The sequence below is a fragment of the Colletotrichum fioriniae genome, assembly GCF_027942845.1.
Source record: "Colletotrichum fioriniae strain IMI 355084 chromosome Unknown scaffold_7, whole genome shotgun sequence".
Classification (NCBI taxonomy): domain Eukaryota; kingdom Fungi; phylum Ascomycota; class Sordariomycetes; order Glomerellales; family Glomerellaceae; genus Colletotrichum; species Colletotrichum fioriniae.
The window spans coordinates 2,022,925-2,044,026 of NW_027076843.1; the positions used below are offsets into that span (position 1 = coordinate 2,022,925).

The 21,102-nt window shown below is 53.7% G+C and overlaps 4 protein-coding genes across 4 annotated transcripts; all 4 read right to left on the reverse strand.

The window, feature by feature from the left end:
• Positions 1-275: 275 nt before the first annotated feature.
• On the reverse strand, positions 276-4,670 carry SPT23 (SPT3 Dosage dependent suppressor of Ty-induced promoter mutations-like protein; the record flags this gene model as incomplete). The annotated part of the gene is made up of 3 exons (XM_053198853.2): positions 276-425; positions 482-3,955; positions 4,014-4,670. 3 exons carry the CDS (start codon positions 4,668-4,670, stop codon positions 276-278), a joined length of 4,281 nt encoding a protein of 1,426 aa, XP_053043685.1.
• A 5,950-nt stretch (positions 4,671-10,620) lies between these two features.
• N0V96_006725 (uncharacterized protein) lies at positions 10,621-12,654 on the reverse strand (the record flags this gene model as incomplete). The annotated part of the gene is made up of 3 exons (XM_065757808.1): positions 10,621-11,166; positions 11,219-12,339; positions 12,537-12,654. 3 exons carry the CDS (start codon positions 12,652-12,654, stop codon positions 10,621-10,623), a joined length of 1,785 nt encoding a protein of 594 aa, XP_065613725.1.
• Positions 12,655-15,122: 2,468 nt separating this feature from the next.
• N0V96_006726 (uncharacterized protein) lies at positions 15,123-16,399 on the reverse strand (the record flags this gene model as incomplete). The annotated part of the gene is made up of 3 exons (XM_053198851.2): positions 15,123-15,522; positions 15,655-16,177; positions 16,318-16,399. The coding sequence occupies 3 exons, from the start codon at positions 16,397-16,399 to the stop codon at positions 15,123-15,125; spliced, it is 1,005 nt and encodes a 334-aa protein (XP_053043683.2).
• Positions 16,400-17,846: 1,447 nt separating this feature from the next.
• On the reverse strand, positions 17,847-19,204 carry N0V96_006727 (uncharacterized protein; the record flags this gene model as incomplete). The annotated part of the gene is made up of 2 exons (XM_053198850.1): positions 17,847-18,903; positions 18,951-19,204. 2 exons carry the CDS (start codon positions 19,202-19,204, stop codon positions 17,847-17,849), a joined length of 1,311 nt encoding a protein of 436 aa, XP_053043682.1.
• Positions 19,205-21,102: the final 1,898 nt, after the last annotated feature.

Below are 21,102 nucleotides of genomic sequence, written 5' to 3' on the forward strand. Positions count from 1 at the left end.
ACTGGTTCCGTGGGGAACTTCTTTCCATACCGGCGCTGCGCAACGTCCAAGTCCTTAACCCAGACCCCAAAAGCCAGCACGGCATTCCTTGGCCGTGCCAGTTCATCTTAACCCAGTCCTGGTCGCTGTAGGCAGGGGGCGAAACTCTGTTCCACACATGTCCCCCGCAGATATCAACTCCGTTTCTCCCCTTTGACCCGAAAAACAAGAACCGAACAAGGCCATACGTTTGACCAAATGCGTGGCAGAATTGGTTTGAAGCAAGTCGAAATGATCTATAGGACCTCAACAACACGGTCCTGAACGTTCCTCACAATCTCCGGAACCTGGTCCACCTTAGATCCAACCATGGACCAGGCCGCGGCAAAGTAGTGGGGATAACGGCTGTATAACATAGCAGCCAAAATACATGTAAGAAGGGGAATCTGGTACAAGTCAGTCTAACGGGTCCCTGTTGAAACGCTTGCGTGGTGAGACTTACCCAGATAAACCAAAGGTTCTTGTCGCTACGCATGCCCTTGAATTTGGCCTCGTGGGCCCGGAGGAAGTTCTGTTGCTGTTCCTTCGTGATGGCGCTCTTTCGTCCAATTCTGAGTACGCTTGGCACTGGCGCCGTGCTTGACGATGCCTCAGTGACATCGATTGTCTGGGTGTCGTACATGGTCGCACATTTGATATCGGCAGCAGCCTCAGCAGCGGCTCCAAGAGCGGCGGCTTGCTTCTTGTCGAGTTCATCTTGCGGGAAGATTTCGTCGTAGGCCGGCGGCGGTGCCGAGTTGTTGTTAGTGTTCCGGAATGATGACAGATCCCACCATCTTCCGTCCATCGGCCTGGGTGTCTCCTCGTCTGCCGATCCAGGCCGTGAGCCGGACATACCGGGCATGAGCGAGGTGACCCTACCCATGAGAGGATTCTGCTGGAGGTATGCATGATAGTCGGGGAGCATTGGCATCCTAGGCAGAGCAGGCATCTGCGGGAGATTGGGGAAGTGCATCGTCATGGCTTGCTGGAACTGCTGGATTTGGGCAGTGAATTGGTCTCTGACGGCCGAGGCAATGGCTGTTGTGGGCGACGCAAGTCCTGGTTGAATCTCGTCTTGACCCCGTTGGAGGATGCTCTGTCTGTCGGGGCGTGGTGTGAACGCATGGCTGCTAGATCGGCGGCGCATGTCAAGCCAAGAGTCTTCTTCTTCCTGTTCGTCATCCTCGTAATCTCCCGACGAGTACTCGGGGCTTTCTTCGCCGTCGTCTGCAGACTCCGACTCGCTGGACATGCCCAGGGGATCCCAAAGCGATCTCAGGGATGCGGCACTGCTTGCTCTGCTGTGCAAAGAGCCACCGCTCCTGGAGCGGATATGACGCTCGCAGCGACGAATATGATCGATGACCTTGCGTGAGCGAGCAACATCGGCGGGACGAAGTCCTGAAAGACTGCGGATCGTGGGGTCAGCACCAGCTTGCATCAATCTGCGAACGATGGACTCGTGGTCGTTCATTGCTGCCAGATGCATAGGAGTGAAGCCACCCTTATCCCGCAAGTCTGGGTTAGCACCGCGTGCCAATAGTCCAGCAATGAAGCGATGGTATCCCAAGGCACAGCCCATGTGCAACATCGTTTGACCAGTGGACCTTCTCAGATCAAGTCTCGACATTCTCGGGTTGTCATCCAAGTCGATGAGCTCCAAACACTTCAGAAGTTGGGATTCGGTGCTCATGTTGAAGGTGCTTCCGCCAAAGCCGCCGACACTACCTGAGGGACCAGATGCACCCCAGCTCGAGTCACCCTGACCGATAATGCGCTGAGCAAGTTCCTTGACATCAACCATTTGTCCAGACATCTTGTGACCTAGGATTGAGAGAGCCGTGCGAATAAGCTTCTCCTCGTCGTCGTCGACATACTTAAACATTTGGTTCTGTTTGGACATAGCTGGGAACGGTGGTCCGGCTTGCGTTTGACTTTGCTTGAAAGTGACAAGAACAGCTCCAGAGACAGGCGAGGGAGGCAGAAGACAGACTAGGGATGATTCACCCCAGAAAGTAGTTGTGGTAGCCTTCTGGTCGCCAAACAGCACTTCGAGACCTTGGTAGAAGCTGGCTCCGAGGATCGTAACCTCGATGCCACCAGACTTCGGGCCTTCGTTGGGAATAATCTTGTGGATGGTCGGCTGTGGTCGCGCTGGAGCAACGGCGTTCGTCGGCATGTAGGACATCGTGTTGAATTGGTTTTGCGATACCACATTCACGCCGTTACGCAGTCCACTGGGGCTTGCAGCGCGGCTCTGGTGTGCTGATGCGGGCGCAGAGAACATCGGCATGGCAACGTTGTCCATGCTGGCCGAGCGATTGGCGTTAGTGAACAGTGTTTGGTCGTTGCTGTTGGGTGTAGGCGGGCCAGTAGCGTATGCTTGCGGCATGGGCGGCGGAGCGCCGTTCTGAACAAACACAGCTTCGGGAGGAGTCTGGAAGCTGGTCAGGTTAGGCGTGAATGGTGATGTTGATGCAGAGGCAGCTGCGGGGACTGGGTTGGGCATCTGTGTTGGCGGTGGCGTTGTGTCCAGGCGCGTCATTGCCATTCCTATCGGTACTCTCGATCCTGTGCTGGCCTTCCGCTTCTTCGTCTGAGGTCCACCATGCGCGTTCGGAGACTGCGGTCGCGATAATGAACGAGGAGTAGTGCTCGAAGCCGGAGGGGCTGGCGCTTTAGCCGTCGTGTTTGCAACTGGGAATTGAGGGGCGGAATTGCGATGCATATTTTGCAGATCGGAGCTGGAATGAGACAGTCGGAAGGGTGTTCCACCATTGCTGAGCGGGCTGGATTCCATCGGAGCGTTCATCATAGGTACCAAGTTGGTGCTGTTGTTATCAGAGGCTTGGGTCGCAGGTGGGTTCAACTGCTGCGGGATCGGGTGCGTCTTGTGATCGTCAGTGATCATTATGGATTGAGACATCTCCTGTGCCACAACCCGGTCTTGCCAGTCCTTGATGGTAAAGATGACCTGGAATCCCAACTTCTCGGCATGGTGCCTGCAGTAGCAAGCAATTCTCATCGGCGCATCGACCTGCATGGCACCGGGGGGCGCCACAGGCTCTGGACGTCCTGTCACTGTAGAGTCTGACACAACACCGTTGGGTGTCTGCCACTCCTTCACTTCTTGTGTATTGAAGACGATCACCCGCCTGGTCTCGTCGCGATTCCACATCTCCTCTTCCTCAACCTTCTTGATTTTCTTCCTTGCGGCTCGTTTCCGCTCACGGGTGATACAGCCGGCGCAGATGCGTACTTCGCCTCCGTTTTGCGGCTTGTTCTCCTCGTCATCCTCGTCGCTAACGGATCGGGCGTTCATGACGGGGCTGTGAGTGGCGGCTGCGGCGCGCTGGAAGGCCTTGCGCTTGTTGTCGTCGTTTTGCATCGCACTAGTACAGACGAGCATAGTGTACAATTCCAGCATATCGGGTGTCCGTTCGGCTGGTGGCTTGGCTAGTAGCTTTGGCTTCGAAATGGTGTGCACTGGCAGATGTAGACGCTTGATACCAGGAGGTAGCGGGAAAAGCGTCAATTTGATGGGAATCTGTGTCTCAACGCGCGACTTGGAGGGTGTCGGGTGAATCGTCAACCGACATCCACGGCTGAGGAAATCAAAATTCGGCTGGGTGAAAATCGGCATTTGTTGTGGCATCGGGACCGGGAGACCATCGTGTTGGTGGTATTGCGGTTGCATGGGCATATTGGCAACCATCTGGTGCGCCGCGGGGTCCAGCTTGCCAGGCCAGAAGCCTTGCGGGTTCATAGCCCCCATTGCGGCAGCGTTGAAGTCTGGTGCGCCGGGCGATGGCGAACTGTTGAAAAAGGCTGATGGCGACGCTTCATGGCTGGTTATCATATTTTGTGACATTGGAGAGCATTCCCTCGAGTTGGTCATCTTCAATCCATTCATGGGCTGCGATATGGAGTATTGCTGGGTCGGGTTAGCTGGGTTCTGTTTCTGTCGTGTCGTGCTGCGTAATTCCACTCACTGAGTTCCGCTTGCCGTGGTTTGCGTTTCTGGGATTGCCCGGAGCGATCGTCTTTGGCGGTCCATTCGTGTGAATGGTGGGCATCTCTGGCGACTCCATGCTCATGGCACCGGCTGCGTTGGGACTACTTGAAGCACTCTCAAAGTCGAAGGACTCGTCCATAAATTTGTCATCGTTCAAATCCAGGCCGTCGGGCAGCGTCGCGTCGGCATTTGCGCTGAACATGAAGATGCTGTCTTCTGGACGACCGACAAAGGCCGAGGCGTCCCAGTCGTGCTTGACGTCGGCTCCATCGGTCATCATTACGTCGGCGGTCTTCCCTGAGGCGGAACTGGCGGTCCTTTTCGAGGACGCTGAGTCGGAGGAAGAATCTCGGAAGGAGTCGATGAGAGAGTCGGGCGAGCCAGCGGCGACGGTACCGGTGGCCAGCAAGGTGGCTTGGGGTTCGAGCGACTTTGCTTCGTGAAGCGACTGAGGGAAATCGGATATTTTGAGGGTATCGTGGGCGTTGAGGTCGAAATTTGTCGGCAGAGGACTCGAGTCACCGAACGGATTGTTCTCGTCGTATTCCAAGAACTCGTTGAATTCGCCGGTGGGGGACATTCCCGGAACGGCTGGCATAGGGCTGGCACCGATAGCGGCACCAGCAGTCGTCATACCTTGGCCAGAAACAGTGATGATGGATGAACGTTGTGTGCGTGTTGTGTGAGGCCCGACGACGACGGCGACGACGACGGAGATGGCGACGAAAGGGGAGGAGGTGAAAGCTCGGTCTGGGGATGTTGTGGGGAAAAGGGCGTCTCGTGGTAAAGTGGTGTAGACCAGGCGGTGGAGTGGGGGCCCACCGTCCAGTGTCCCTCTAATGCGAGTCCGACCCGGATTTGCGCTGGGCGAGGTGAGTTTGTGTTTGATTGTCGCACTGGGTTGGAGCCAGGATGTGCGGCGGATACACGGTGTAACCTGTTGCTGACGAGCGGCCGTCGGCGCAATTGGGTAATAATGGTCCTAATGGTCGGTGGTTGAGTGTTCGGAGGGGCCCTGTAAATCCTTCCTCTTGTTGTCTGTATCCGTTCCTTCGTACGGTGCGGAGCTATTGTGCGTGGGTTGGGTGCTTGGGATTTCGTAGCAGATAGGTTGTCTATCCTAAGAGCACATTGCTGCGGCGCCGGGGAACGCAAATGTCTCTTGTTTTTCTCAGTCGTCTTTCCTTCTTCTCGCTGGGCTGTTCTGTCGGGGACTTGTGGGGTGGTTGGAGTGAGTGCAGTCAGGGGGTTTCTTGTTCTTTTTTCCCTTGTTATTCCCCGGCCGAGTAGGACGGGAGGACAATGATAGGTGATGTTACTAGGTAGGTAGGTTGTTCGAGTTTACGATGAGCAGAGGGAGCCAAAAGTACGATGGGTAAAAAATTAAAATAAAATTAAAATAAAAAAAGAGAAGGCGAGGGCGGAAATTGTATGCCTAGGAATCGGAGTCTGCACTGGTGCGTGTACGTGCGTGCGTGCGAGCGGGCAGCGCTCCAATCTCTAGAAAGTCCAAGTCGAGGCGGTAACAATGTCTCAAAAAGCGGCCAGTCCCTTGGAAAGCGGTGACTCGAAATTGGGCTGGGCAAAGAGAAAGAGACAGGGGGATGGATATGTGAAGGGCGATTCGAATCAGGGTGCAGATAGATGAAGCCAATCAATAAAGGCAACGCCCGTCGTTCCAGGGTGCAGTGTAGATTCCAGGTTGTGTGTGTCCAGAGTCCAGACCGATTGAGTTTGGTTGCAGATGCAGCGACCGTTGTCAGAAGAACGAGAAGAAGAAGCAGCAGCAGAAAAAGAAGAACAATAACAACAAGCAGACGACGAGGACCAGGTCGACAAGACGGGCGGATGGATGTCAGCGATGACAACAGGCAGCTATCAACTGGTATTGTGTGACCTTGATGAACGAGCGCCGGCCCCCGGTGACCGGAGACAATTGAGATCTAGAGGCTACAACTTTCGCTGGATTTGCAGGCGACACAAGATGATACCGCAGGGTTACAATGCTCGGAGTAAGCACCGAGCCACTGGCATTAAGATACAACTGCAGCACACACACAGAGAGGAAGTAGGTGTAGAGAAGACTGTAGGCACAGATGCAGAAACGACGAAAAAAGCACAGTTGATGGTGAAATGGAACAAATTGTGGACCGAGTGAGTTTTGATCGTTTGGTGATGTGTACGGAGTACCTTAGGCCGGTGTACGGGTGGGTGTGTGTGGTAGTGCTGTTTCCGTATGTGTCCAAGTTGCAGCATGTAAGGCGAGGTGAAGGTAAGTTACCTTTCCAAGGTGAGGTATTGATTAATAGTAGAGGCGTGGCTGGATCATTTCCCATACTTTGTATCCGTACGGATACAAGCTGAGGGAACACGGCACGTTTGAATACTTGGCTTCAATAGATGGCTTATCTGGCTTCCTTGGGTATTGCGGTGTCCAGAGTAGGTGGCCTGACGCAAGCTGCGGCGAAAAGGTGTAACTACGGTAGGTAAGGTATGCAGGTATTCACGTATATCACTCAATCTTGGGACTGAACGAGTACGATGAGGATCGGTCTGAAGCTGGTTCGCCATCAGGCCGTCCCATTGTCCGAGACGCGCTCGCTTGCTGTGCGTGGGTGGGAGCCAGAGCCAATCTGAGGGGTGAGTTGAGAAATGGTGGGGTGTGCCTTGTCATTCTCTTTCTCATCTTGCAGCGTCCTCCTCGATGATACCTTGCCTCAGATAATGTGGCACTATGATCTCCCGTCCTCTGTGAATTCGTACAGGTGGAAGTGGCAGGGATGGACGAAGAGATGGCACTGCAACTCAAGGGTTGGAAGGGACGGCGGGCAGATATCTATCTGCCAATGGGAATGGAAGCTAGATAACCAGATTGGCTGTGCGACTTTGCTGAGAATGCCATGTATCCGTATGGATGGATCCTAGAGAGTTGGTCTTGCGTCTTGCATCCTGCACTTGCAGCTGGCGTTGTGGCGTTGGATGCCCAGTGCTCAAGCTTCCCGTTTGGGCCTGATACTCGTAGAGGTAGCCGCACCTTGAGCACGCTAGATTCATCGAACTTTCCTGCCGGTCTGCGTGTATCTGCGTGTACGGAGTATGTGTGTCTGCTTGGAGTTGGAGCTGTTGCTGGAGCTGGAACTGACTGACGCCCTGTGCTCTTTCCGCGCTTGCGGCCGTGGCTCTTTCTCTCTCTCTATCGTCTCTGTGCCCTCTGCATTGGAGATCAGTGTGTCCGGTCTACCGTGTATCTCAGCATCCGTATCTGTGAGGTATCCATCATCGTGCGTGCGCGCCTGTGCCCGGTTGCCTGCCTGACTTGACCGGGGACAACGCAGCAAAACAAGACGACCTCGGCTATTTCCTCTGTCCCTTTTCGGCTTCCGTCTACATTGGCAAAGATCCATTCATTGCAATGGAAGTTGGTGGAGGAACATGGTCGATTAACACTGAAGTTGAGTGTGCAGTGACTTGCAAAAGGTTGGTTGATGAGGCGTGGAAATTGCTGAGGTGGGATCCGCAAAAAAAAACTCATCGATGGGAGAAGAATAGAGATACGTACCGCAGGTGCAGGTATCTAATTGGCCGTGTGTCTGCGGCGGAAGACTTACGCGAACGCACCGTGTGGCACCTGCGCCACGCGCCGCCAAGACAGATGGCAGCCCTCTCCGAGAGCTCCACTCGGTGCCCTGAGTCCACTCAAGCCACCCACTTTCTGGCCAATAACAGACTTGTCTGGCGACGGTCCCTTGCTAGAGTCTGAGCACAGTGTGAACGTCTTTCATTCTTCCTGTCGACTCTCGAGACATTCTCACTCACATCCCACGTCGCCCGATCCCTTCCATGGGCGTACCGACCTCCTCCCACCACGGTACCACCCACCATCCATCCACCTACTGCGGTACACTACATTGAACAGACTGAGGTGACTGATAAGCAAACCAGGGCAGCGCAGCTAAAACACGCGCGTCCCGATGGCGAATGGCCCCTCCGGTACGCAGGACGGATACCTGGTAAATTATGACATTGCTCTGCGAGATGAGCCTTTGGGTCTTTCTCTTCTATTACCCGCTTACCTAACTAGCCTTAGTGTGGTAGGCACCTAGGTTCCAGTGCCTGCTTACTGTCCGCGGATACGTGTACGAAGTTACAAAACTGCATAGTCGCCAACATCACCCTGTGCAGCAATTCTGCCTGCCCGCCTCGAAACCCACTTCAGCCCAGATAGAGCCACATTCCTCGGGCCTGCTCCCCCCATTCCACTGTTTCTCATACCGGTAGGGCCCAAAAGGCTCCTTCCAGGTTGCTTCCAGGTTCCTGAACCCTCGACTCGATATCCTGGGCCACGCCTGGTGGCTCAGGCTCTGGTCCCTGACCCGTCGCCAGGATGCCAATGCACCGGCGATGCAGAGTTGCAGTCCCGCCGCCTTCCTTGCCTCGCCAGGCTTACCTCACTCGTCACTTTCACGACTTCGGCCTTGCCCCTCATCAACAATCAACGTCAGTCCTCATCATCTTGCAGGCAACAAGTAGCAGATTGCTTGGTGCCGAAGCAACCTGGCCTCTTCCAAGTCCGGATACGACTTGGCTCTTGTTCGGACTTTTGCTACGCGTCTCTCGTCTCTCTGCCTAGGCCCTTCTCCACAAGTCATTACGCTTTTGGCCAAGTCTCGTGATACCCAACGGACGGCAACTCCTGGGAGACTCCTTGAGTCTTTGCTCACTTTCTCATAATGTGAACTACCAATACTGGTCAGTGGCCAACTTACCGTGTGCCCGCACATTGGACGAAAACAGTAACCTGATCCTCTCCTTTGGACTGGAGCTACGCCGACCCAGACCGGTGCCGCGGGAAACTAAGTCTCTCACGGACTCTTGTCATCGACTTGAATACGCAGCTCGGCTCGTCTCAGGACGTCAGCGCTTACCTGTTGCTACAGCTTATGCAGGTAGAGGCCCATGTATCCGTACTCCGTACCTCCCTCTCCAACAACGGGACTGTGTAGGTTTATGTCCTGGGTTCCTTCCCGGCCAACCTAAAGTATCGACACCAAGACCGAGCGGATCTTACTTGGTCTTGTTATGCATCGATACTACTACGCACCACCCTCAACAAGAGACGGTACGACTTTGCGGCGTGTCCTGAACCTAACCTTGGCCGGACCATTCCATCCAAGGAGAGACTACTCGGCTTTCCAGAAACCGTCTGATTTCTATTCCACCGTCTAGAGACAAGCTCTTTCTCTTACCTTGTCGCCGGGAAATAGTCTAGCTTCATTGGCCCATCTTTGGATTTACTCGTTGAAATGCAAGACAGCGATTGTCTGCAACATCAGTTAGTTAGTCATTGCAACGAACTGCTACCACCCTACGACGCAAGCCAAATCTAGCCACCGTTGGCCGCCTAGAGTAATCCCGACGCAAGAACCGGCGGAAGACGGGTTGGCACGATATCAGCCTGCCGCATTACCTGCGTCCGATGTCAATCATCGGCCCTTTGATAGGCTCCCGCCTCGCTCAGCGTCAGGAACGGAACCCGGTGGTGAATGCAACCCTTCCCGCAGATGGTCGTTCACATCTGCACCAACAATACCGCCGGTCGCTACCACCCATCCTTTTCTCCTAGCGAAGGAATTTGGCAATTCAACCAGTCGATCAGTTCTATTCTGTCCGAGTCTGGGCCTCAGCCCAGCTCAAGCCTTGCCGTCTGAGCGGGATCAAACAAGCCAACGCTGCCAGCCTCCTAAGAATCTAGGAAATCGAGATGCGACACTTAACTCTTCAGCCCCGACGTCGCTCCGAATCTCGCACAAACGCCTCACATACCACCACCACACGGTTTAGTTAGCCTTTTGCAATCGTGTGTCAACCATTCTTGGTCTGGTCGGGTTGCACAAAGCAGAACTTGATTTCTCCCAACCCAAGTCGGGGAGGGATTGCACAAACTCATTATGTAAAAACTCTTGCACTTGGCTTACCGCGTAAATTGTGCATAAAGCTGGGTTTTCCATCTGACCTTGATCGAAACGTACTAGACATCACCTGGACTGCAGCCAGCGACGGTAACCTAGTCTCTCCCAGCCTAGAGTGCAGCTACCAGCTCCAAGAGCACCAATCAACGATTGGCCTTATACCACCAGAACTTGGTCTACGTGTGGGCAACAACTTTGAGGTACCTAGGCATAACTAGGCGACTCCGATGTGTGTGTGTAGAGAACTCGCAAATGGTGGACCGAGTAAATACCGAGTGGCAATTTTCCAGTTCAATTAGACGTCTACCTAATTACGGGTATTCTAGCCGGTTCTATCCCAGTTCTATCTACAACAGATTCTCTACGAACAAAGATTGGACAAGTGTCACTTCAAAGGCCAACGAACCACGACTTCGTCTCCCATATACTTTCCTTTTGCTTTCCGGAGAGTACCCCCGAGAGACATGGGAATTGACAGCGGCTGGTATCCGGAATTCTGTCCGCTGCGTAGGTTGATTGTCTCACGTCTAAGTCAAAAGAACGCTTTTGCAGTTGCAGAAAATAAGTTCTGCATCACACGAAATCTTCTGCCTCACGGGTTTTTTTTCCTGCAAATCACCGAGGTGCTGCGGGTGTCTCGTCCGGAAACCGGATTGTACGACTTGGGAGCTCTGGTGGTGGCGGTGGCGTCTGCGCCTGGTGTTGCTCATCAGCCACCTTTGTCGCAGAACCATTAACGTGTTCTCCGTCTCCGGGGCCTGAACGCTTTTGCTGCTCCGGTTGATCGGCCCGCTTCGTCCAAGGAGGGGCCGCGCCCGGCTCGTCCGCGCCCGCAGGCTGCGGAGGGATGACTGAGCCGCCGATCCTGTAGATGGGCCGATTGGCTCCTTCCATATCGGATTGAGGTTGGGACTGTGACTGTGACTGTGACTGTGCCCGCGACTCGGTATCGTAGCCTGAGCCTGTCGCTGCTTCGATGCCTTGGGATCGTGAACGACCAAAGGGATACAGCACTCTGCCACGAATGCGGAACGAGGGTCGAGTGGCCTCGGGACCGCCCTCGCCGTCGCCTTCGCCGCTCATGAACGATATGCCTCTAGAGAGCGAGCGTGGAGCGTAGTAGCCGAGCTTGCCGAGCGGGATGCTCAGCCCGTGGACCACCTATGTGAAACTTCATTTTAGTTCTCGACGATTTTGGGAGTGCGTCACTTACTATACTACAGACTGCGAGGAACCAGACGACGACTCTGACTATCTCAGGCAGGTGAGCGACATCCGAACGAGGTTCATCGCCTTCATTCAGCGTGTGCAAGAATTCGACCGTGACGTAGAGATAAAAGATGGCCGATACTCCAATGGGGCCAAAGAAGCCCACGAAGATGGCTTGCTTCACCTGCTCGATCTGGGGTATGAAGCGGTGGATGGCGAAGACGAAGGGCAGGCGCCGCAGGAGAAGAACCAAGATGCCGAGCGGGATGAGGCGGTAGATGGGGATCACATTGTTGTGGAGGAACTCGTTCCACGGGATGACGGCGCCGTACCACATAAAGATGGTGACGTTCAAGAGCATGTCAATCGTTGGCTGGAAGGAGTCGTCTTCGGTTTCCAAGCGGAACCAGTCGTCCCACGTAAAAGCGTTGCCTGCGATGAAGCACGCGAGCACGTCATCGCTGCCAATCATGCCGCACGTACCGACGATGAAGAGCGCCAGGGAGATTGCAAAGACCAGGAAGCTCTCCCTGTCGACGTATTTACGCTTCTCGGCCCATCTGAGCAGTGTCTTTGCGAGCCATCCCACAACGGCGCCGTAGATGACGCTGAGGATGATGGTATAGCCCCAGGTCTCGCCGAACCACAAACCCATCGCCAAGCCAGCGCCTCCAGAGACCTGCTTGCCGCCGTCGCCAATGTACTTGATCAGGTAGAGGGCGAAGAACAGGAACGGATATCCCAGCCCATCGTTGGCGCCGGACTCGCTGATGATGAGATTTTGTAGCTCCGTAGGGATGTTGTGGTCTGCGAAGCGGCCCTTGACGATGACGTTGGACAGCACCGGATCCGTGGGCGTCACGCAGGCGCCGACGGCGAGGGCGTGCAAGAAGGGGATATGCGGCACCATGGCCCAGACGAGGAGGGATGTTGCGAGCCACATGCAGGTCATGACGGGCCCGACGAGCAGGGCCATGGGCTTCCACTGCGTGCGGAGGTACCTGCTGGGCAGCTGGACGCCGGCGAGAACCAGCTGAACGCCGAGGACGAGGCGGGAGAAGGCAAGGGTAACGCTCTCGACGTCCTCTTCCGTGCCGGCATATTCCAGCGGTCTGATGAGGTTTGCTGCGGGAGGGGAGAAGGCCACGCCCGCGAGGAGGGATATCACTAGGAGTTTTTGGTTAGCCGCTTGACTGCAAGACGAATCGAGAAAGTGATATCCTGCATGGCGATCTAGGCGCATCTACTGCGACCCTTGACACCATATTCGCCATTTGGGGCCCCGGTGGGCAGTGAAACGCGAGAACAGCGGTGGGACTTACGGGCTTCAGAGAGGTAGTAGTTCTCCTTGCATAGGTATGAGACCAGGCCGAACAGCGAGATCCAGCCACCCAGCAGGCCCACGAGGATATTGAAGTTTGTGAGCGCGAGGGTAGGCATCTTGGGCAGGCCTTGCTCGAGGTGAGATTTGCTTCAAAAAAAAGGTCGAGAGCACTCAAGCTTTCGCCAAGGTGCCTGGCCGGGCTTGGAAGCTTGGAAGCCTCCGCACTTTGTGCAAGTTTGCGTTGTAGGCCCCGCGATCTCGTGGGTAAGATGACCCAATGAGTGCGCGCGGAAATGCGACAAGGTCCCGGTTTGCCAAGTTTTTGAACCACGAGAGTAGGCGGTTGATCTCTCGGCAACACAAAACCGACCAGGAAGGCGATAAAGAGAAAGCGCGCACGCCCTATGGACAGGAAGTTCTTCTGATTTCGGATCCGAAGGAGACCGGAATCAATACGTTTTCGTGGGGTACGATCCGAAATACAGTTTATTCTAGCCAACAGCAGATAGACGATTGTTATCGAATCGCGGGGTTCGAAGCGTCGTGGACGAGGAGGAGAGTTGCGGCGCTTGCGTGGCTGACTATCATTGGGAGACCAACAGGATCAACGACTTTTGTGGCGATGATGGTTGCTTCTTTGGATGTTCTTTTCTGCGACCAAGAGATGGCGGTCTGCACGTCTTGCGGATTCTCGAGGGGTTCTGAACTCCTGTCTGCCCAATGGGTTCCGAATGCGGAGCGCAGACGCGGGCGGCCGAGTGAATAGGTAAAACCCAAGCGGAAGTACTTGGCAAAAAAGGTCGCGATGTAAGGGGGAAGGGAGGATGAAGGGGAAAAAAGAAAGTGGCGGCTCGGCGAGGATCTAATGCAAGTTCTGTGGTTTCTGGATATCGGGGCGAACGCCGCCGAGCTGTGGCCCGGCCCTTGTTTTTTTTCCATCATCACCGCTGGTTTGGCAAAGCGGGAAGGAGGGATGTCCCTGGTCCCCTGCTCGGGTACCTAGGGTATTTGTTGTTGACCCGATGAGGTATGGCTCCTGGGAAGTAAGTATTAGAGTGAGATGATGGACGCTCGGATTTGCGTCGATGTGGGGTACGCAGAGTTCAGCCGTTTTGCACAGAATGGAGAGGAGAGACTACCCTATGCGCTGGACCTTTGCTAACTTACTGAATGGTGACGAACTATCTTGGGGAATGCAAGCTTAAGACGGCGCTTCTTGTGCGCTTCTGGTCATCAAAGCCGGACCTCGTGTAATGCCCACAGACCAAGTTTTCCAAGTTTATCCGTACTGGTGCACAATATCTCTTTGAACCTCTCTTTAGTCAACATGGGTTTCGACGATAAGCAAATGCCTGTCTGGCCCTACAAAACTATATTATTGAATAGGCGCAACAAGGTGACAAGTAAACTAGTTTCTCGGAACTTCAAACCGGTGCCAAGAACCTAGATCCCTTCTGTCCCTTCCTCCCCCCTCTCTCGCTTTCTCTTGTTTCTGAAACCACATTCTCTAGCTTCAAGAACCTCGCCAGCAATCCACAAACGCCCACAGAAACGACAACGTGGGGGGCGTGGAAAGGGAGAGAGAGCAAGGAAGAGTAACGAAAAGAATACCTCAATCACATTAGCTCGAGGGCAGAAAAAAAAAAAAGACACACGCGCGTACATAGAACTACCAGTTTAGTACGGTCTCACAAACCGCCACCGTGCTTGTGAGACAAAAGTGCCTTTTTTCCAAGACGATCACATTCGCGCTGGCCTGCCGCGGAAGCAACGGGAGAGGCAGGAAAGGGTCTCCAAAGATAAAGATATTCTGCCCTTGTGGAAGGCAGAAAATCCTACGTAATGAAACAAAAGCCCAGAACTCCTATTCGTAGGTAATCCAACGTCAGTGGCATAAAAGAGGGAGAGAACTTCGTCGAGGGGATGATGCAATTCAGCTGAGGATGGATATCTACCGTATCTGGGACATGAAAACTACTTAAACACTAAACAGAAACGGGAAACAGAATGATTGAACAAAACACCTGCTAAAAACTTGACCACGTCATTGGGAGTTCCGCCGCGAACCAAAACATTCGTCAATGGTCTTCCTGCATGCATAGTACCCCCTCTACGTCTTTACCGTCAATATCTCTTTGTGGACCACAACAATGCCAGATATACGATTCGCCGTTAAGAAAAATAATTACACTATCAAAGGCTAGAAAAGTTTGCGAGGAGATGGGGATATTGACACAAGCAGAAGCATCACCAGTCAAACAACCATAACCACATGCGCCGGAAACGCGGTCTTCGCCTCCCTTTGACGTAACCGTCACAACAAGCCAACGGCCCTTCACGAGTATGATGATATTCAACATCGCCCGTATCGCTGCTGCAGGATGGTAGTGCGAGGGGTCGGAGCTTCGTCCGGGTATCGTCGATTGGCGCGTAAGGTCGCCCTCTGTCGACCCCTCCGACTCACTGCCGCATCGTACCATATGCTATCGCCACCAGGTAGGCACATCAGAACACGCCTTGCACGTGTTTTGTAGAATCATAATCATCCTTATTCGACTTGAATTCCGAGGCCATCGTGGCCGCCTCACTTGAGCTTTCTTCTTGACTTCGTTGGCAAAGTTTTCCTTGCACCGGCCGTGGCGAGCTCATCCGCAGCCTTGTTGCCTACAGATGTCGGATCTCGCTTTGCAGTATGAGCCCTCACCCAGTTGATGCTTGTTATTGTCCCTGCAGCCTCTCGCCTTTTGAGATGATCGATTATTGCCTTGATCAAGTCCTGATTTTTGACGGGTCCTTTCCACGTCTTCCAGCCGTTGGCCATCCACTTTTGGCAGTCGCGAGTGACGCAGTTCTTTGCGTATTCGCTATCCGTCCAAATTTGGACATCCTGCGTGACCGAGGTGTACTCGAGTGCTCGAAGGACGGCGGTAAGTTCTGCTCGCTGATTCGTTTGTGATTCGCCTTCGAGGGGTTCAGATATGTTCCTAAATGCGTCTGAGTCAGTCCGCTGCGTCTGTCCTGTTGAGGAAATGAGGTAGGGGAACTACATCACCACTGCTCCGTTTGAGAATGAATCATGACGAAAAAAGGCAAGATGTGGTTGATGACCAGCTTACCTTGCATCGTTGGGTCCGAAATAGACACCTACGCCGGCCCTGGCGGAGGGAGTACCGTTGCCCGCCGAAGCTCCGTCGATATAGATTTGGGGCAAGTTCAGTACCTCCGGATTCACGGAATCGTCTTCAGACTTCTTCTTCATGTCCTCCTTCTCCATCTCATCGTCGGTCTCCTTCTTCGCCTTCGGGGCCTTCGTTGCGGCGCTGGTGGCTGGCTTCCTCGGCAGAACCTTGATACCCGCATTCAGGGCGCCGGCCTCAGCGCCGGCAATCGTTTCCTCATTGCCCCATTCCCTGATGAACTCCAACGCGCCGGTGTATGTGTCGAACCTCTTATACTTGGGCCCTTTGGCATCCTTGATTGCCAAGGAAACCGTATCCCAGTCGTTGACGAAGATGCCCGTGAAATTACCACGCGCGACGGCATAGTATCTCGGAGGAGCGGGCTTTTCCCCAGCTGGCGCGGGTACGAACTTGCCTTCCACAAAAGCCTGGGCCTCTTCGCGTGTGAAAAAAGACTTGTCTAGAAAGCAGCCTCTGTCAGTCGAACCGGTCAAGAAGGCCCCCAAATCCACAGTGGTATGGTCAAGTGTCTTCACATACATATTGCTCCTTTTTGATGAGCAGTCTGCTTCTGACATTCGAGCCATGTCAGATATACACCTGGCCGGAGACCGACGCGCACAGCGTAGTATCTCTGCAGGTCCTTGTCCGCCTTGCGCTTCCTCGATTTGTCCGCCGGCATGTCGACGCGCTCGTTCAGAAAGCTTGCGAGAAGCTGTAGGTTGTCACGGTAATCGTTGCGGATGTCGTCCGGTCTGCCTCGCCAGGTTGTGGCGCGTCGTCGTCTTAAAAGTACCGATGGGAGAAGGCGACAGCTTACAGAAGCTCGGGGATGAAGTTCGTCCACAGCCTTTGTCCAAAAAGCTTGAAGTCGCGAGCGCATGTGTCGGGGCCGTTACAAAGCTACCTGGTTGGTGTCGCGTGGGTCAAGAGAGTCAAAGGCGACTCATGCTGGTGGCTAGAAGGGTCTCGAAAGCTGCAGTTCCAGGGCCGTTTCCTGAGCGGTTGCCTTTGTTCGTGGGCGCATGCCGAAACATGCAACGGGGGAAAAGAATGAAGATTGCGGCAAGGGCTGGTGACGAGGGGACCACTTCAATGGATGGGAGTATGGATCAGTTCTCCCAGTGCGGGCCTTCCTCACCAGCATTAGGCGCGCCGATAAGATAAGGCGCATCTCTTCCCCGCAGGAAGCACGACCGCTGTAAATGGAAGCTTGCCGACCCTTAGCGCACTCTGACTCTGTACCTAAGTGCACACCGTGCTAGGTATTACCTACCCACGCGGTTGTCAGAAAAAGCGGCACATATACAAGCATTTCTCAGCATAGGTAAGCATCGCAAAAGACATCACAAGGTCAGCTATTAAATTTCAAAAAAACCGGAATATAATCTGAGTTATTAAATACCCTCAAGTGTAATTTAGGTGTATTTGTAATATGACTAAATTCAGGAAAGATTGATAAAATCGATTATAAAAGTAGTTAGTTGCCTTGGTGTGGTGTTTATTCTGGCAACCGCGTGCTACCTCATTCATCGGGCACTACCTTAAGGGACTTACTTTTGTTACTTTTGTAGGGTAAGTGAGTACCTTAGAGGCTGCGGCCAATATCACTTGGATGCTGATATTACATCGGCTGGAACTCTTTCCCAGCGGTTGTTTCTACGTGATTTTGGTATCCTAGAGAGTGAAGGGTCCATCTTCCCTCAACCATCGCTCATCACAGCAAGTATGGACGATGAAGATTTGATGTAAGTTGCTTGTGCATTGCTAAAGTTGCCGTCTGTTACAAATGAGACAGCATGGGTATAATTTCTGTCCAGCCTACCGTCGCACGTCTCTCGAATCTCCCTCATCCCGTCAGACATTCCACGGGAGCTGAAAGGACTATCTAAACCCTCTGCTAGCCCTTCCAACCAATCTCTCAACCAACTACAACAAGTAAACTGTAAAGCGCAAAAGCCGCCAACGAGCTGGCTCAGAGCTTGGGGTACAGGGTTTATCGATACTAATGCATCGAGACTACCGTCAACTTTCACAATCGTTGGCATCCCGGTACACAAAGACTGTTCTGGCCTAGGCCGGTTTCCCGACCATAAGCACCAAGGTATCGTCGTAAAGTCCCATGGGGACTAAGCATGGACTCTGTGATCAACCGGCGGCAAAGGTCCCACGCAGTCGCTCGATTCCCACTCCCACGCCAGTAAGCTCCAGTTCAGCTCACGTCTCCAGAAGAGACCGAGACCCTCGCCTCCACCGCAGTTCTCCAGCTCGGGGTGGCCATGTCCTCGATCTTCCGAGCACATGCCCCCAGTAAGTGGCATGCGTTGAGCGAAAACGACTTTGCCCATCCGCGAGTGAAGGATAGCCATCGAGCATTGGACGCAAGGCTCGTGAGTCAAGTACATCTCCATGCCGTGGCACAGGTAGCCGTCCGCGTTGGGATGCTCGTCTTCATGGACCGTGAGCTCGTCTTCCAAGAGCGGAAGATCTTGAAAAGTGTCGTATTCAAGGATAGGCGGCACGTTGGAGCGGCCAGCTGCACGTCTCTCGTGTCGCACAAGCTTCTGCGCCACCATGCTGATAGCTCTGAGCACGCAGTGACCCATGGGGTTGCCGGTACCGCTTCTGTTGGGCTCCTGGTGCCAACGAGCATCTCCCGCAACCGCTACCAGGTGGGATTTTCCCCCTTCGCGCTGGACGATGACGGCACCCATGGGTTCGCCGACACCCGCCTTCTTGGCCTGGAAGGCGACGCGATGGGCCAAGGTCATCCACAGAGATGTCTCATCCTTGATGGTTTCCGTTGATCGTCCCACCATGCTAGGGTGCGGTCCAAGAGGGTTGTTCTTTCTGTACACCGTAGGCCAGAACTGCGAGGTCCACATAGCTGCCTGCACCTGAGAAGTAGGCGGTACCATGGGGATAGGAATCTTGGTGAGGAAAACGTTCTCATCCATTCCCTCGATGGCTCCTAGCTTTGCGACCAAGTCGTGCTTATCGAAGTCTTTCTCTTCACCAAGCATGATGTAGATCCAGGTGGATTTACCGGTGTGGACTTGGCGGCCTTCGGGGGAGTCGTTCATGAACTGTGTTTTGAGATGAGCCGGGATATCCGCTGGCTTCGCACATCTTCGCAAGTGAGGCAAGTTGTTAGCCACGCCTTCAGGGAGCATCGAGCGGATCAGACTGGAGTCAGGTTAGTATGTGACAGAAACATGATGACTGCTACTCACTTGACGACATTGTTAGTAGACGTAGATGGAGCCCTCGTGATCAAAGCCTGGACAATGGTGTGGTCTTGTCGGATTTCCAAAGTCGTCTTCAGAGGAATAAGCACCCCTCGGCCGAGTTGTTGTGGAAGCAGGTGGTCGATGAGAGCATGGGGCTGGATGACATCAGGGCCAGTGTGCTCGATCTTTTCCTCAGATTGATCGTCAGGCCTATCAGAGGCCATGGCCGGGAGCGAGGCGCGTTCGACAGCGAGCATCTTGACTGGTGGTCTCCAGACTGGCTTCCAAGATTTGGGCAGAAAAAGCAGGAACTGGTGTGTTCGTCAGTATAGCTGGGGGATGATTTGGAGTACGCCACGCCGGAGCCGTGACTCACTTCAACAAGAAAGTTACGGTATCTCGATTTCGGTCTCCCGAGGCACAAGACGACCGACAGAGAGGGCTACGGAGATAGCTGCTGTGCACCGCTGTGGCGTACCGTGAGCGAAGTGTGGAATGCAACAGACGACAGAACGACTGGAGTAGCTCCACGACGGCTTCCTGAGAAGGACTGTAGTGACTTGGGTGAAGAGACCAGTCAGAAGCCTGTCATCAAAGGTTTGCTGCTAGAATCTGATGCGGCTCGTTTGAGTTTGACGTTGTCGAACAGAGCCAAGATCGGATGTAGCGGAGGCTTTGCCGAGCAGTCAAGAAAACAGAATGATGACTAGAGAAGATTTCCAGTCAAGTCCTTGTGCGACCGACAGTTGATGTAGGTGGCACACCTAGCTCTTTCTTGAGAAAGAGAAATATGGTGTCGTGTCCTCGATCTCCAACTGTTCTATACCCTTTCCTCAGTGCTGTGAGGGCTGGATGTTTTTGTAGGGAAGCGACAAGCCAGCGCAATTACCTCAGTTGGTCAGATCTGGATGAAGGAGGTTGCGAAGTTGCTTTTGGTCCAAAGTGAAGTGCACTCAGGTAATACCTGGTAGCGGAACTCAGCGGAAGGAAGTCGCGAGAAGCAACTTGATGAAGGGGCCCACACTGCCTCAGGAACCTAGGTACTTCGAAAGGCAGAGCCAGGACGAATAGAATCGTGCCCCGGGACGTTGAATAGGAAGGCGCAAAAAAGGAAGGCACCCGACCTGCACCTTCAGCTCCTCTTCTGCTCTTGCCTTAGATTAGATCCTGTTCACTTCCAGCCCTGAGCTGCTTTGTTTATCTCCCTCTGTCCTTTGACTCTTTTGCAGCCTTGAAGCCAGACTTGGTTCTCGGTCACTTCTCTAGAAATATTGTGGGCGGTGCACAAAGCCTTCCGTCGATTCAGGAGGCAAGTTTGAGGTGCAAAGATATTTGCCAAGATATCTGGAAATGCGCCAGGTATTATTGGAACCGATGATTGGCGGGTCCAGCTAGTCTGATATCTCGTTCGGAGAGTCTCAGTGTTGGTATCAGTCTCAGCCTCAGCTTTCCATCTATAGATGGCTTCAAGACGGATGTAACCCAAAGACTCGAAGATCAATGTTGTTCTGCCGGGTCCTGAAACGGCAGGGCCCAGATTTGGGACCAAACAAAGAAACAAGAACAGAGAAAAGAGGCCCTATCAGATCAGATGGCGTCGTTGTTTAATGGGTAATGTAGATGAAGGCCAAGAGCATCCGGATCTGGAAGTTGTTTGAACTGCGGTATCGAACGGACGGGACCGAAGTGAAGCATCAGAAAATTTGGCGATCTATTTGACAGACTGGATCCCAGTAGGCCAGGCGTTGTCAGGCACAGAGGGCCCCTGGTCGAATCGGATTGCAGAGCAGAGCCGCTAGCGGGGTCTAGGGTCTTATCGATAAAGTGACAGGCCGCTCACGCACCTCGGTGTAGCCAGTCCGCGCCTGGCAGTGACCACTCCGTCGACTAGACGTTTGGATTGTGCCTGCGACGTCTAAGGTATTTCCAGATTCGTAACATGGGGGTAAGAGTGGGGCACCTGTACGAACATCTAGGTAGGTAGCAATTGCATGGAGAATTTCTTTGGCAATCACCACCGGCCATTCCTTTCTCGTTCTTGTCCATGGTGTTTGTGCAACTTTCCGTACTTTCCGTAAGAGATGACGTGTGTTGTCCCAAGAGTGACCAAGAGGCGAGAGAGAAGAGTGGGAAGGCGCAAAAAACAAGAGAGATC